The following is a 17,204-nucleotide window of genomic DNA, read 5'->3' as shown; positions in this document are numbered from 1 at the left end:
GTTCAGTGGATTTCGTGCTAGCTCCCCTACTATATAGGAATTTTTTGCATTTTTATATTACACGGAATGGGAAGACAGACCGCATGCTGCATTACTAAATCGAACAACCGGTATAGGTACACCGCATACTACATTAGCACCCCTATGTTGCGTTACGCAAGTCACCACCCTGTATATACTTGAAATGAGCAGTTGAAATGTGATAGTTCGTAAAGATGTGGACACGCACGACACGACGGATCTCTAATTTTATGTGTTGCTCGAATATTGGTAGCATTGAATTGTCTCTCTGCAAAATCTTGCGATTGCGCAGTGCTGAGGGAGTCACGGTGCAACAGATCGGTAAGCATGTTTGCAAACCATTGTTGCAAACTAATACACATAACCTTTTTTTACAGCCTAATATTTTCCTGAGATTTTTTCTTTCAGAATACGATGAGTAGAAAAGAATTATTATCAAAGATTGGTTTACGGCAAGACGGACGACGTGCCGAAGAATTAAGAAGAATTCGGTGCAAATTAGGCGTTTTTACTCAACCTGATGGCAGTGCATACTTGGAGCAAGGTTTAACAAAAGTTTTAGCCGCAGTTTATGGTCCACATCAAGTATGTTGCACCCCACTTCATTTAAGGATGATCAAAAGGAATTGTTTTAGGTACGTGGCGGTCGCTCCAAAGCACAACACGATGCAGCCATAATTAACTGTCAATTCAGCATGGCCGTTTTCTCAACGGGTGAACGAAAAAAGCGTCCTCGGGGCGATAGAAAGTCTACAGAAATTTCAATTCACTTGCATCAAGCATTACTGGCAGCTGTAAAGGTTGAACTGTACCCGTGGTCCCAAATTGATGTTTACGTAGAAGTCTTACATGCCGATGGAGGGGTGTTTCCTGCTTGCGTGAATGCCGCAACTTTAGCACTGATTGATGCGGGAATTCCGTTAAAAGAATATGTTTGCGCTTGCACAGCTAGTTTGGCTAACAACAATGTTGCTATGGTGGATATTTCAAACCAAGAAGAAACCCTTGGTGGTCCCGTTTTAACTGTTGTAGCTTTACCTATGTCGGCAAAAATTGTTCACATGGAGATGTCTCAAAGGTTTCACTTAGACCACTTACCGAAGGTGTTAAATTTAGCACTTCAAGGCTGTAAAGATATAAAGGCAATTTTAGATGACGTAGTACGACAGCATGTTAAAGATATAGGAAGCTCAACAGGATGGTCACAAACAAATAGAAAACAATAGATTTTTAAATAATAATAAATAATGATATTGTAGTAATGTAGAAATTTTATTTTTATATAAAATATAATTATAATTAAAATAGTGTGACATCAATTCTGCACAAGATTTAATTCGGGGAAGCATCTGGATGTCTTTCAATTACCATTGCCACACCCTAAATGAAAGAAATTAACAGATTACTTTAAAAGTATTCTTAACTTACCTGGCCACCTGCAGCACATGCTGTAACAACCCCCAGCTGGCCATCTTCACGAACAAGCCTATTTGCGGTGTGCATACATAATCTTATTCCAGTTGCGGCAAATGGATGACCAATCGAAAGAGATCCTCCCCAGGTGTTCAATTTGTTAATATCGAGAGCGCCCACCTTACCTTTCCGATTCATGTAATTCTGTGCAAACCAGTCGCTGTCCATTGCTTTCAGATTTGAGATAATTTGACCCTAAAAAATAAAACAAATTAATGATATAATGTAAATAAAAAGCTATTAAACATATCTTGTGATAGGACCTATATAATTTATCATACAGCTCTCAATATTGTGAAGAATATCTATAATTTATCATCCATTATTTTTAATTTACATTCATCTTGCGCCATTGCAATCAACCCCCCTCGCAATTAACATCTTGTCTAATTAATAGAAAAATAATAAAATTACAAAAAAATACTAGAATGTATACCTTCCATACAATACTAGGAGGCCATGTATTTCTGTTTTTGGTGACCATTTTCAATCACTTGCCTACCAACTACAACACATCAAGGCAGTCGCTTTTCCTTCCTCAAACTACGGATATCCAATATTCTTAATATTACCTTTTTTACTAATTTTTTTAACTTTATGATAAGACTAGGTAGTTTAAACTATGACATTAAAACACTTATTTTTATTTATTTATTTTTATTATGGTGCTCAATTGGCATTCTAGTTTTCGTCTTATTAAAATGGTAGGTATCATGGTTTTTTGAATAAAATACTTAATTATCCAATTTTCAAGAGTGCCTTGGAAACAAAAACATGATAATTGTTGTGAAAACGTCTCATCAATATTTTCATAATTACAGATATTCGTTTAAAACAACTAACCATGGTTTAAATAATTACCTATTAGAACTGTGCATTATGCAATTTTTTTGGGTCTTTTGTTTCGCAAGTACTTTCTTAAAAATTGAATTAGGCATTTGAGTCAAAACATAATTGAAAACGATAGGGTTTGCGTTTGGTACATCTTTTAATTAGCAAAAAAAATCTGAAAAAAAAGTTGTATGAGGCCATGGCGTTAAAAACTCAGATATTAAAAAAAAAGTTTTTGATAGCCTTACATATTAAGATCAGAGCAATCGGTTTGAATTAAATAATTGAGATATTGTCAAGTTGTAATTTTCAAGTCAAATAAAATATTCTTCCTTCGTATTCAATTTATAGAATCTCATTGGAATTTGGATCAAATATAATATTACATCCTCTACACCTAATATACACTGCTAAAATTGTTAACGAAGTCAAAATAACTGTTTTGGCGAAATTCGATTATTTTAGTTTTTTAACTTTGAAATTTTCAGTTTTTTTTAATAATAAAACCCAGCGCAAATGTTTTGGGGTGTACACAGAAAATCTGTCGAATAATAATTTAATAAACATTTTGCATTGCTATTTGAAAAAAAGTTGTAAGACGTCATGGCGCTAAAAACTCAAGATATAAAGAGAAACCGTTTTTGACAGTCTTATATCCTTTATGCGTAATGTGCATTTGCAAAATTTTAACGAAATCATAGTCACCGTTTTGTCTGTTTTATTATTCTTTTTAGTACATACATATACAGCCTGACTCAAATTTGAGGGCCACCATGGGGATCTCGGAAACTGTAACAGATAGGTAGGTAGTTTAAATTTGGCAAAGTTGCATACTTTATTGCTTAATAAAATCTAAAAAAATTCAGACTACTTTCGGAGATATCCTGAAAAAAAGTTGCAAAACCGTTTTTATTTTTTACCTAAGTTATTTAAAAAGATATTTCAAAATAAATGACATATTATTATGACCACTTTTTTCCTTCTACAAGATGCTAGTTTTAAATTTTAAGTCTGAAATTTTGTCTCCGGTTAACCATCATAAACTTTGTTTTTTATTATGGAAGCCATTTTTACTTTTTGTGTCATTTCATAGAGCATTTTTTTCTAATTTCAAAAATGTACACCACTATTTTTTAAATCTTGTTAAAATATTTTCTTTTGCCTAGGAAACTTAGTCGTGGGTAGTGTATGTTCGTAGTTTCTTGCGTTTTTACGAATTAATAGCGCCATTTTTCTTATTAAAAAATAGTGATATTTACATTTTTGAAAAAATGCTTTATCAAATGACACAAAAAGTAAAAATGGCTTCCATAACAACAAACACAGTTGATGTTGGTTAACCAGAGACGAAATGTCAGACTTAAAATTTAAAACTAGCATCTTGTAGAGATTTAAACTGCCTGCCCTCAAATTTGAATCAGCCTGTATTGTATATGCTACAGTCAAAGTAATTACTGGTCTAGTAAAAAAGAGTATCTAAAATATTTATAAACATTTTTCCTAAGGAGGCGACCACCATTTTGTACACCCACAGCATTGTTAGCTTGGAGAAATGTGTTTAGTACACAGAATTGTAAGTTTTCATAAGGTTAATTACCAATTGCCTAATCGTTAACTACCCAGAACAAAAAACTTAGAAGGGAAACGTAAACGGGAACAACTGAGTACAAATATAATTAGTTTGGAGAACATTCAATAGATGGCGCATAGTTAGCGTGCTTGTTAAAGTTACTAAATCTAGTGACTTTAGTACGTGTCGCCATTATGACAGTTGAATTTTGATTGACGGCTTATTGTGCTTTAAGTATAATTACTATTCATTATTACAATGAATTATGCATATACAAATCGAAAACGTAAATGTTGTGTGACAAATTGTGAAGACGTTTCCCAAAAATGGAGCCCGAAGTTTTTATAGAATTGGTTTAGAATATAATGTGGAAGAAATTTACACAAAAGTTTTTGGTTTGTGAACGTCATTTTTCTGGTTGCGCTTTAGAACCTGGAACACGAAGAGGTTTAAAGCGTGTGGCAGTTCGCACATTATCTTTAGCAGGTAACACTAATTGAATTGTAATAAATTGCTACATATTTTGTTTTTAGAACGATCTTGAGAGCATCATAAAGTGTAGAGTTCCATGAAGTTGATCTTGTATCTTGTATATCCATATTAAATTAAATATAACTCCTTGATTGGATTAATTGGAGTTGTTACTTATAAAGTGGTCTGTACTCTTTGAAGCCCCTGACTGTTGAGGTGCATCGGCATTAAACTGAATTTATCTGGATCCCTAACAAACAAAATTGGACTTCACTGGCTGGATTCATTTACCTTTTAGGTTTCAGCTAGTCAAATCCAATGTTATTGTTACAGATCCGGAGAAATTCAGTATAATGCGGACGTAGCTTACATTTTAATATTTAAATTTGGCGCCATTCACGCAAAAGCTGCTGAGAACATACACGAGATGGCGCGTCATTTTTACATTACACATAGATATATAAATACATAGATACAGCCATACCCCAACATAGTTCAAAAGGACGTACCATCTATTACCATCACTTTCGGCACATTAATTACGTATAGCGCTATCCTTTATAGAGGTACCCTGACCATGGAAGACAAGATTCGCATTATTTATTACAACTGTCAATCAAATTGTTAGCACAAATCGCACAGAAAATTATCATATTTGAGACTTTACAACATAAATAAACCGCCTTTTTATTTATTTAAATCGCATAGCAGCAAGAAATGTTACATTTAAAATGGAAGATGTTACTTAGAAAGCTGGCAAATGAAGAATTTGAAAAAATTACAGCTGACAACTGGAAGAATTAGTGTGTGAACATGTGGAAAGTGATTAATTTAAAAGAGAAGTTATATTGGTTGATGTTTCTGAACTTTAAAATAAGTGTTAATAATGACAGTGATTATTCGGATTGTGAACTTTTACAAATGTAATGAATGTTCACTAAATGAGTATTATCACATTGGATATCATTGTTAAGATGTTGTATTTATTTTAAATAAATGTACACGTGTAGCTTACTTACTACAATTAGCACTATAATTTCAAAAAGAAACCCCACCGATTGGACATATGTCGAAAGGTAGGCAAGACGCGTAGCGACCAAAATTTGATATTGCACGCACACACAGTCTATAAATCTCGTTTTCCTAAGAGTATTGCACGGATCCTTCTTTGTGATCATGATACAAACGCACTGCATCAACATCATATAGGCCAAAATGATAATTGGAAACGAATTCACTTCCTGTCGCAACGTAATCGCCGTTACCATTACGCCTAAAACCATGCAATTAAAATGTTGAACATAATCTTTACTTACTTACGGTTTTTTTGATATTCTGCAAGCCAGCAATGAATTCACTGCAGCACATCATGCCAAACAAGGTAAACATAGTCCCAAATTTGAATGGCGTAGCTCTATGTAATAAAACTATTTCAGGAATAACAATTATGGACGCGTCTATCATTATGGCAAGCACTAATCTTATTCGTATTCAATTGATAACGCAATAATTACATAATATTTAGTGAAAAAACCGCCCATCATGTTTAGGGCGAATATTTTTAGTTAGATTTGATTTCGCGCGATCGTGAAATGTGTCAACTGTCACATGACTTATGAGACGCGCTAAGTTTGTTTTAAGCGTCCGATTCGCGTACGACATAGTGGTTAATGCAATAAAAAGAGATAGAACATGTTTCTTCTTGGTTAGAAAGTAATGGAGAGATGTACAAATTTCTTTGATATGTTTTTTAAAAACCGAGGTACGTTTGTTAAGGATGGCTGTATCTAGGTATTTATATATCTATGACATTACATTAGAGTTTCCATTCTAAGTTTGTTGTTCTATGGTTAACTATTCTTAGTGGGTCCACTGATGAACGACAGCGTTTTTGCATCCGAAATATTAGGTCTTCAAATAAAAAAATACTGAATCTTGAATTTTTGGGCCTATTCACCCTACTAACCTTTACCTGAATATCAACTAATGCCGATTAAAAAAAAATTATTGAATTAATATCTATACAATATGTTCACATGTAAGAAATAAATATTATTTTGGATCATCCATGCTTCATGTGATCCCGTGGAGCATGGATGATCTGGGTTCCACTGCAATTATTAAATAGGTACTTACAGCAAACGCTTCATGAATCTCCCAAACGTCAATATCGGGCAAAGAAAGACCAGTCTTATCCAGAATTTTCGGTGTAGCATATGCTGGCCCTAACAGAAGTTGATCAATTGGATCTTGCGAAACAAACGTAAAATCTCTTAAGTATGCCTTTGGCTTGAGGCCAAGTTCTTTTGCCTTTGCTTCAGTCATTATTATTGCAGCAGAGGCTCCATCAGTCTGTAAGAATCAGAGGTCACATTGATTAACAAAATTACATCATCAATCATATGGAGCGGTGAAATGTTATTACTGTATAAAGTATGTATAAGGAATAATGTTTAACTTAAGTATACAGGGAAATTCACGAAGACAAAGAATCATTGTTTAAAAAACATATTCAAAAATGCATCTATAAAGATAAAAACTAAGAATTGAGTTATTAAGACATATGAAATTTGTTAGGGACACGAACTTATAAATTAAGATGGAATGCTAATCAAACAGTTGCATAGAGGTAGAAATCGCTCTAGCATTGGCTCGGCCATGATGTGCACGTTTTAGTTATTTTCTAGGGGAATTTTCCTAGTGCTCAAGTTTTGAGACTATTGCAGCCTTGGAAAATGACATGTGTCACAGTAATTTATTTAGAAAACGTGAGGTTAATGCTTGTTTATTAGTTGATTTGAATTTCGCGCCAGGTGAGTGCACATCATGGCTGCCCCCATGTAGGTGTCATTTGTCAATTAAGCATTAGTAGTCCATTTTAATTTATAAGTTCGTGGAAGGGGGTACTCACTTTCCCCACCGCATACACAATTTACATTTCCACAACTTAACCTTCGTCGTACCGAATGGGGTACAAACGTACCCCAATATCGGTTTTTTGCATATATTTTTTTTAATCTAAAACAACATGCATTCATAATTTTATTTATTGTCAATATACGCCTGCAACATAGTTTTACACCTACACGGCCCAAAAACGTCATCCCGTTTATGTAAAAATAAATAATAATTGAACTGGGGTATGTTTGTACCCCACACAGTACTTCGAGTGACAATTTTTCGACCTAATTTGATATGCGCATTTCAACACATTTCTGGTAATTGGTTATTCGTTAGTATCGCAGTTAGTATACAATCGTTGGTGTCTTGTGTGCGCTGTTCAGAATTTCTTTCCACGGTTACGATGTCCACGAATATAAAAGTACCTGACGAGCGATCATTGACTGATGCAGAATTGGAGCAATTTTTATACACAAATATATCTGATGAGGAAGACGATAGCGATGCCGAGCCCGAAGTAGTAGAAGAAATAGATGATAATTATAATCACAACTGAAGGTAACGAACTGGGCATCGAAATACCTGAAGATGACTTAGAAGAGAGTCCGAAACAAAATTATTTGTGCTTCAGAACAAAAAGTGACGTAAAATGGAATAAACTGCCATTTAGGCAAAAACGTCGGGGTTCCGAAAATATTATAAAAAAGAAGCCTGGGCTAAATATGCGAAGTTCCATATATTCCATAAATTTAGTAGTTTTTCTTCTCAAAACTAACTCCGACTGATATGTTCTTAAGTATATAATAAAATTAAAAGACATTTAACAAAACAACAGCATTAAATGACATTACATCTATTACACAGCGGAACAAAAAAAATAAAAATGTCTGCGGCACTAATTTTATTAATGAATTTTATAAACACTGGTATTTGAGATACACTATATGCATTTAGTTTTTTTGGATTGATTCTGGTTCTTGAGATAAACGAAACGTATTAAATCAATGCAAAATTTTAAACTACCCTTCTAAAGTTGTATTTATTTGAAGTTTGGTTATCTATTCATGGATTTAGTAGTAAACATTTCACTGATCAGTTATTAGACCAAAATTATCAGTTCGTCTTATTTTAAGTATCCGCGGTGATCAAAAAAGGATTGACATCAAGTCGCCTTCGGTGATATTTAAATTACATATGACTCCATGAAACAGAAGTTTCAAAACTGACGCGACGTCAACTCTTTTTCGTAAAAGTTCTATTCGTCTTGAAAAATATGATTTCGCAACGAAAACCGTGTGTAAATGACCCCAACAATTTTTGTTATATATGTGGTAAATTTTGTTTACAAAAACAAAGAAAAATTATCACGGAGTTTGTACTATACGACACAAATTGAATCTGAGGCACGGTTAAGCTTTCTTTTAGTAATCAAAAATTTCTTAAGGAGTCATAAAGCTCCAGACTATGCAAAAATAGTCACTAAAATGCTTCAAAATTTTAACAAATTAGGAGCTAATATGAGCATTAAAGGCACTTTTTGCATTGTCATTTAGATAGATTCCCGCATAATGTGGGCGATTACAGCGAGGAACAAGGAGAACGGTTCCACCAGGACATTAGGGTCATGGAAGACAGATACCAAGGTCGATGGGACCGCCACATGATGGCAGACTCTTAGTAAGGGATTGTCTTGGGCAGAACCATGGCAGAAAAGCCTACAGAAAAAGTTTTTTGTGATTTTTCTTAAATTTCGTCAGATATTTTTGTTTTTGTTTCGTTCCTAAAGATCAACTTAATAAGAGTATTTTTTCCGTGCAAATTGGTATTTTTACTAAAATTTTTTATTGAAATAGTTAATAGTTTTTATCTCAAAAACTGGAGCCAATTTTACAAATCTGATATTTTTCCAGTATTCAGCACACTAGTCTGATACAGAATTGACTTCAATCTGCCATGCCGCAAAATTACTGTTCCCCAGTGTTATTTACAGTGGGGTACAAACGTACCCCGCTTGGTATTCCGTGTAACTTTTTTGGTACGGTACGACGAAGGTTAAGATACCCAAATTCAGATTTGATCCAGGATCCTTTTGCTCTTAGCGAGCATCCACTAAAATGTTAAAACAAGAATTTAATTTTAATTAATTACTTAGAAAACACTTTAAATGATCCATATTCACTTTTTGGTTGTATCTAATAATTAATAATACAGTCAAATTAAGTCGACACTATTGTATATATTGCTAACTGTCGTAGTATTGCAGAGTTGGAAAGACAAGTAAATTATCAAAATTGTGTATTTTGTTCTACTGAATCCAAATCTGCAATTAAAAAATTAAATGTGAACGCACCATGGATAAAATACTTCAAATAACAAAGACATTCATTTTGAACTAGTTATCCATGGAAATGATAAAATGACGTTTGTTCACATTAGTTTATTGGTCCTAAATTTATCCGCCAGTATTAACGCATGCGTCCCTTTAATCGTGGAAACCACACACTTTATGTTTATTTTAAGACAAACGTTTGGTGTTACACCTCGGTAAAGATAAAGAGAATTTTGAAAATTATTGTAACGCAAAGTAAACTCGAAGTTTGTGTTTTCCATGATTGAAAGGACGCATATATCAATACTGGAGGATAAATTTAGGACCAATGAACTAATGTGCACAAACAACGTATTTTATCATTTTTGTTTTTTTAGTAGATCGAAATGAAATGAATGGTTATATTTTGGTCATTTGAAGGATTTGGCTATGGTGCATAAAGAACTTTTGTAGAAAAATTAATACGCTTTCATATGATGTAATAATATGCAGCAAGTTCCATAACCCTCTCGCCAGGAAAGATTGCCAGTCACAGAACACTTGATCCGGGTCTACAATGTATGTTTTTCTAAAGATGTGAGCGACTTCCGGGATAGTATCATGTCAATGTTGAACAAAAAGACTTTTCGTTCAACAATGGCCCGTATGAATAAAAGTAAGCAAATACTTATACTTGCAAAATTCAAAGAAATACTCGTAAGTGCTCCTTCGCTCTGGGCGACTTAGCAGCGCTTCTAAGCAGAAGGACAGGACGCAGTGCAGCGCTGCTAAACCATGCTAAACAGACCAGTATGAAGGGGGAGTTACGAGTATTTACTTTGAATTTTGCAAGTATAAGCATTTGCTTACTTTTATTCATACGGGCCATTGGCACGATTCTATTCCGGAAGTCGCTCGCATCTTAAGAAAAACATAGACTGCAGATCAACACAAGGTGTGCTGTAACCGGCAATCTTTCCTGGCGAGAGTTATATAAAAAGGTAACACTTTTGTTATTATCTGATGACATTTAAGTCGATATTATACTTGCAATAATGCTTATTGATTGTAATGGAACTCTACTTAAAAAACATTTTCCCACCTCCCGCAGGCACGGAATTTTTGGAATCGAATTTGCAGACTTAAATACCATGATAGAAATTTTTGTGATCATTTAATCATAATTTTCAAAAACTAATTCCAGATTCGTCATTTTCATGTTCAAAAACCCCCAAATACAAAATTTCATCGAAATCAGAATTTTTGTTCGCACCCCCAAGTAGGGGTGCGCTCTTTCGTGGTAGGAATTTTAAACATATTTTTTTCAAAATCGGATAGGGCATACTCGAAAACCTATTCGAAGACGTGCCAATCATTTTTGTAACTCTTAAGAAAAAAATTAAAGAAAAAATCCAAATTTCACCACTTCTTTAGGGGTGGCTCCCAAACGAAACACGTTGGACCCTCGGTTTATTTGGAAAAAGTGTTTGTCTTGATCCCCTGTATCACCCAATTTTTGTTTACATACAGTCATGTAACACCCTCCTGTATAGTCTAATGGCAGGTTTCACAAACGATGCTTACCACGTTTAGCGCCGCAGCGGTCCGTGGGGGCCGATCGTAACATATCTGATAGGGCATCGGTAGTTGCAGCAGTTTTTATTAAATTTATTATTTTTATTTTTAAATAAAAAAATTTATTCTTCATAATATTTTTTGCTTGCTTTGAAAATACCAATAACGTTTCGATTGTTTGTGGTTTGATAGTAATACTCTATCTTAATTATAATGTAGAATGATAATTTTCAATAAAAAAAAATGAATTTTATTATTTTTCCAAATTTTTATAAATAAATTTTAGATTATCGAAACGTTATTGGTACTTTCAAAGCAAGCAAAACATATCATGAAGAATACATTTTTTTCATAAATCAATATTTAAAAAAAAATTCCCTCTTGTATACCCCATCGCTTTACACACTGTATCATGATATTTATAACTTTTTGCCATTATACCCGCCATAACATATCCGAAAATGCTTAAAATAGTTTTTGGCCCGATAAAAAATTTTCAAAAATTTCTCGTGGCACTCAACGTGATAAGGTTCAGCAATGATTAAAAATATTAGAATGGGAAACATTCTTACAATGAAAGATGGTTAACATTCTAATCTTTTAATCATTGTTTGTATAGGTCGGCAACGAACTTATAAATTAAGATGGACTGCTACTGCTGAATTGACAAATGACACCTACATGGGGACAGCCATGATGTGCATTCACTTGGCGCGAAATTCAAATTAACTAATAAACAACCATTAACCCAACAGTAGGAGAGCTGGTGGACATTTTTAGGTAAGTATTTGAGGCACGCTGAGAACTTGTCCACCACTTCTCCAATAATACCCAAACACAGAAATGCAGACCTGGCTGAGCAGAAGCGGGGCTAACACCTTGCCAGGCGCCTTCAAAGTTTGAAAAAAGAATGTATGCCCAGTCGAGTATCTGAATGCGTCAGAAGTAGTGGATGATCTACACATTATTAGAGTAATCTCAAAATGAGAAGTACATCGTGACGTCATTTGCGCAAAGCATGAAAATGTGTCCGGGAGAGTACATGATAACTCCTAAAGGGGAGCGCGTGCGTTGACATTATTTGTGCATTGCCTCACACAGCAAATGTACTTTCAAACCTCAATTTAAATACCCTATGATACGCCACTAGTGGCAACAATACGCGCAGAAAGTGATGACGTCACAATGTACTTCTCATTTTGAGACTACTCTAGTGTCGTCTGAATTAGTTGTAATTGTATCATGTTGAAATTTTCATCGTTTCTTATGCCGAAATAAAGACAATTCTCCTGAAACTTTCGTCAAAAGTGATCAAAGTACACTAGGTGTTCATGTATTTATTGCGGCCAGTATACACTTCAAAATTCAAATCAAGAGTCCCTTGACCCTGCGTCATTGATTTGTTAATCAATTTCAGACAAGATTTTTTATCGATTTCGCATACTTGATAGTTGTTGCAGCCCTTTAGCGTATGTCTGCATATGTCTGAAATTGATTCACAAATCAATGACATTATTTTTCCAAACTTTGAAGGCCCCTGGCAAAGTGTTAGCCCCGCCACTCCTCAGCCAGGTCTGCATTTCTGTGCTTGGGGATTATTGGAGAAGTGTTGGACAAGTTTTCAGAGTGCCTCAAATACCTACCCAAAAATGTCTACCAGCTCTCCGACTATAACCTCACGTTTTCTAAATAAATTACTGTGACACATGTCATTTTCCAAGGCTGCAATAATCTCAAAACTTGAGCACTAGGAAAACTCCCCTAGAAAATAACTGTAACGTGCACATCATGGCCGCGCCCATGCTAGGGCCATTTCTACCTCTATGCAATTGTTTCATCAGCAGTCCATCTTAATAAGTTCGTGAGGTCGGCCAAGTCTAACTGCTATATGTGAAATCAATTTTAATGATGAAACAATATAAGTAGGAAATTAGTTATTATGACACCTACAATAGTTTCGGATAAGCGCATCTGATCACTATGACCTACCAAAAATGACGCGTTAGCGGCTGTAATTGTACCATGCGGTTTAATAAACGCTGGTTTTAGTTTCGCCAACTGTTCTGGACTAGACACTCGAATACCATTATCCTTGTCGATGGTCTTATCGACTCCTTGCACCTACAAACACCTATTTAAAACATTTAAAAAATGAACTGTTGATGTTACCTTGATTGGCATTAAATCAGTCAAATACCCCTTGTCGTGAGCTTGATGCGCTAACGTATGCGATCTTAATGCGAAATCATCTTGTTCTTTCCGCGTAGTACCAAAACTTGCTGCCAAACGATCTGCAGAATGACCCATAGTTTCACCTGAAGAAAACTCGGCCACGGATGGAAGCTAAAATTCCATGTAACTCTAACGAACATTATTTGGTAAATGACATACATCTGGGACAAAGAAATTAGGTCGAATGGAAAGCATCAGTTGTAAACGTTGCGCTAAAGTTTTCGCTTTATTTACTCTCAGTAAAAGACTTCTCATTTTTCGATTTAACCTGATTGGAACATCGGACATAAACTCTACACCACCAGCAACAATTACATCATACACACCGGCAGAAATTAAACCGATTCCTAAAAAATAATACAAAATGTACACGAAACTGTAATAAATGCATTCAGACCTGTTGTTAAAGCTGCATTTGAAGAAATGCAAGCCATAGTTACAGTATGCGCTGGGGTTTTATTACTATACCCCGCAGCAAGTGCGGCTTCACGTGCAATATTTGATGTTTTAACCTCTTGAATCACAGTGCCATAAACAATGTAGTCGACAAGTTCTTTCGGAAGTCCGGTTTTCTTCGCAATTCCTCTGCATTGTTTAATTAAAGTTTGTTATGAACTATTTTCTACACTTACAATAAAGCGTGTCTCGCTAAATCGTGTGGCATAAGTTTCGAATAATCTGTACCCGACATTAAAAATGGTGTCCTAACACCATCTATAAGAACTATATTCTTGCCCGTTTTGTCTGGCAAACCTTTTCGAGGTGCATTTCGTTGGTGACTTACAGAGATAGGTCGAATAAATCCTAAAAGTTTCAGTATCGATAATTTATTGGTATCAAACCAGTATGTTCCTACCTTGATTAACACCTGAAGTAATACTGTGCTTCAGAAAATGTTTACCAGCTTGCAAAGCCATTATACTTAGGTCGAACAAAACTCACTTTTATAATACTTTTTTACTTTGCACCAGATGAACGCACCTTTGAAAACGAAATACAAAATAATCTACACGGTATACGTGGACTTTGAACTACCATCTAATTTATTTTGGTATACTCTACCTACTTTTGTTTGGTATTGGTAGAGTCAGGTCAGCACAAAGTATAAAGTCCAAAGAACAGTCAGCTGCAAATTGTAATCAATCAAGTAGCAATAAAAATTAAGTTCAACACGCAATAATAATAATAAATTAAAAAAGTCAAAGATTCATATCACACTGAAGCCATTGAATGTATAACTACTATCAAATTCAATGGTGAAGCTGAAATATTACTGTTCTGTGAAGCTGAACAAATGTATAAAACACTGGCGCACTGTTGGGAGGGAAAATGGGGTCACTAATTGGCGAACTAGCTACCTATGTCCAAAGAATACTTTACTCCTTGCTATGTCATTGTTTTTGGTTATTCAAATAAACAAAAGGCCTGACGTTAGTAGTGTACCCATAAACACATCACGTATCGTTATCGTGCATTAGTTTACAGGTTAAATAAAATAAATAAAAAGAATCGACTGTTACAGAAATACAGGGTGGCTTATTTGTCGTTCATAGTTCATAGATATGTTGGTGTCAGGAGTGTATAATCAATGAGACAATGACAGTAAGGCCGGGCGTCACAGCGAGCTTGGTTCCTAAACCTAGGTGCGTCCGTTACATCCGTTCTGAACACTCTTTTTGCACTTAAAAGCGTTCGTTTATTGCATAGACATGGTTTATTGGTAGACCCGAAAAAGTGTTGAACCAGTAAATTGTCTTAGGGCCAATTGCACCCTCAAAATTAAGTATCTCTTAAAGTTAAGCATAACTTAAATACCATAGCAACTATTGCCTTAATAATCGTTGCCATAGATTTTAAGTTCGACTTAACTTTATAAACAAAGCTTAATTTTGTTGGTGCAACTGGCGCCTAGTCCTACAACTTTAGTGGTATAGTCCGAGAGCTAGCAAACATTATACCACCTGACATTATTCCAAAGGTTCACTATTTTTATTTAAAAGTACTTTACATGCACATTCTTAAATCGGCCGTCTGCCGTGTTATATTGGCAGCGTTAGAGTAGGGCGCGCGCTCAAATTTGGAAAAAATATCGAGAAATCACACGATTTCTTCCAGGATGGGAGATGTCCCATTCGATGCACAATGTTGAGTTGTGTCTTTATCGAAAATGGCAGACGATCCAAGTGGCAGCGTTTGTCCAGCAGACGCCGTTAAAGATTGTCATTCCATCTCAGTTTAGCGCGTAAGGAGTAACTCTATAGAGCGAGACGTCTACAGTGTTCACGCTCACCTACGTTCTGGCCGCCGTAATTATAATTAAAAAATGTGCAGTATTTCATTAATATTTAATATTTTTTACGAAAATAGTATACCTATTATACAAAAAAAAAGACGCCTAATCTTCTTCATCACTGGTTTCGTGATATTGTGGATCTTCATCACGTTCATCTAAAAGTACCTACATTAATATCTTTAGTAAGAATATCTTTCAATTTTTCTGAAAATTGGGGCCCTACGTACCACCGTAGTGTACTTATACAAATTATTTTCAATAATTCAACCGTCGTTTTCAGGCTGGTTAAATTTAAGAGATTTTTGTGTGGCATGCCTCCAAATAGCACAAACCTGGTTTATTCTTTTAATTTTCATTAAAAGTACACCCGAGCATGGTGGTAGTGAGCTATACCATCGAATTGCCGTATTCGGTTAAATATTTTTTTGTTATTTTGTTTCAGTTTGTCTAAGAAAATTTCCTACCTGCAATATAATTATATTTTTAATAAACACTCGAAGTTGGGACATCCCACTTATACTTTTTTTATTTCAGTTTTTTTTCTTTTTCCGTATATTAGGCAAGCCAATTTTTCAACTGCTTTAATTTATTTTTTATCTACGATTTCAGAATCGCCGAAAGTTGAAAAATCTAGCATTCCTTTATCTTGTTCTAAAATTTTGAAGAGCTTCAGTTTGCTTTTCTTGCAAAAGCTGCGGTGTAACCACAAATAGTAATTGCATGAAAATCTGGCATAAGAATTACATAGTTCGGGGCCTAAAGTAAGAATGATCATTCAAGTGGATGTATTTAAAACTAAATAGATTTCATCGTAGGTAATGAGTTAATGACTATTTCCTATTAGGTATCTGTTTCAATCCAAATTGATAGATTTTTGGGCAATGAATGAATCTGTCGCCAAAGCTTTTATAATGACATTGTTATCTTCTGGAAGTTTGATAAATGAAAACATATTATAGTTCTTCTTTAATTTCTTGGAACATAAATCCAATTTCGTTACTATATTTTGTATCATATTCATATATCGTTACAATTTATTATTAATATATTATTAATTTTGTCCCCCAAAATAGTGGCATAATGATCTTAGCACCATTCCTGCACTAGAAATTCTACTAACGAGGATTTGAATTTATCTGTTCTAGTGCCTTCAATAAATCTGTAGGTTGTATCTGGTCAGGTCCGGTATGCTTATTCGGCATCTCTGCCAAAAATTGCCCGAGTCTCTGGCACGGAATCTTTCGGTAATAGACGGATTTTATTTATTTGAGTAATAATACGGAAAAAGAAAAAAAACTGAAATAAAAAAAGCGAGGTAAGTATAAGTGGGATGTCCCAACTTCGAGTGTTTATTAAAAATATAATTATATTGCAGGTAGGAAATTTTCTTAGACAAACTGAAACAAAATAACAAAAAAATATTTAACCGAATACGGCAATTCGATGGTATAGCTCACTACCACCATGCTCGGGTGTACTTTTAATGAAAATTAAAAGAATAAACCAGGTTTGTGCTATTTGGAGGCATG

General features: G+C 34.7%; 2 protein-coding genes across 3 annotated transcripts; one reads left to right on the top strand and one right to left on the bottom strand.

Annotated features, from left to right (window-relative positions):
- Window positions 1-354: 354 nt before the first annotated feature.
- On the top strand, window positions 355-1,340 carry LOC116168319 (exosome complex component RRP41). The gene is made up of 2 exons (XM_031484082.1): window positions 355-606; window positions 657-1,340. Exons 1-2 carry the CDS (start codon window positions 436-438, stop codon window positions 1,245-1,247), a joined length of 762 nt encoding a protein of 253 aa, XP_031339942.1. The 5' UTR covers window positions 355-435; the 3' UTR covers window positions 1,248-1,340.
- LOC116168318 (trifunctional enzyme subunit beta, mitochondrial) lies at window positions 1,270-14,630 on the bottom strand. 2 transcript variants are annotated; one of them, XM_031484081.1, is made up of 10 exons: window positions 14,449-14,630; window positions 14,239-14,363; window positions 14,015-14,186; window positions 13,780-13,967; window positions 13,542-13,729; window positions 13,320-13,493; window positions 13,140-13,271; window positions 6,503-6,718; window positions 1,450-1,689; window positions 1,270-1,401 (listed from the first exon to the last, which is right to left on the bottom strand). In XM_031484081.1, the coding sequence occupies exons 2-10, from the start codon at window positions 14,297-14,299 to the stop codon at window positions 1,354-1,356; spliced, it is 1,419 nt and encodes a 472-aa protein (XP_031339941.1). In that variant the 5' UTR covers window positions 14,300-14,363; window positions 14,449-14,630; the 3' UTR covers window positions 1,270-1,353. The 2 variants fall into 2 exon arrangements, with proteins under 2 accessions (XP_031339941.1, XP_031339940.1); XM_031484080.1 differs by lacking the exon at window positions 14,449-14,630 and having other exon boundaries at window positions 14,239-14,442.
- Between the last annotated feature and the right edge of the window lie 2,574 nt (window positions 14,631-17,204).

The sequence above is a fragment of the Photinus pyralis genome, unplaced genomic scaffold (assembly GCF_008802855.1).
Source record: "Photinus pyralis isolate 1611_PpyrPB1 unplaced genomic scaffold, Ppyr1.3 Ppyr1.4_LG4, whole genome shotgun sequence".
Taxonomy (NCBI): Eukaryota; Metazoa; Arthropoda; class Insecta; order Coleoptera; family Lampyridae; genus Photinus; species Photinus pyralis.
This window is presented reverse-complemented; position numbering and strand designations above follow the sequence as displayed.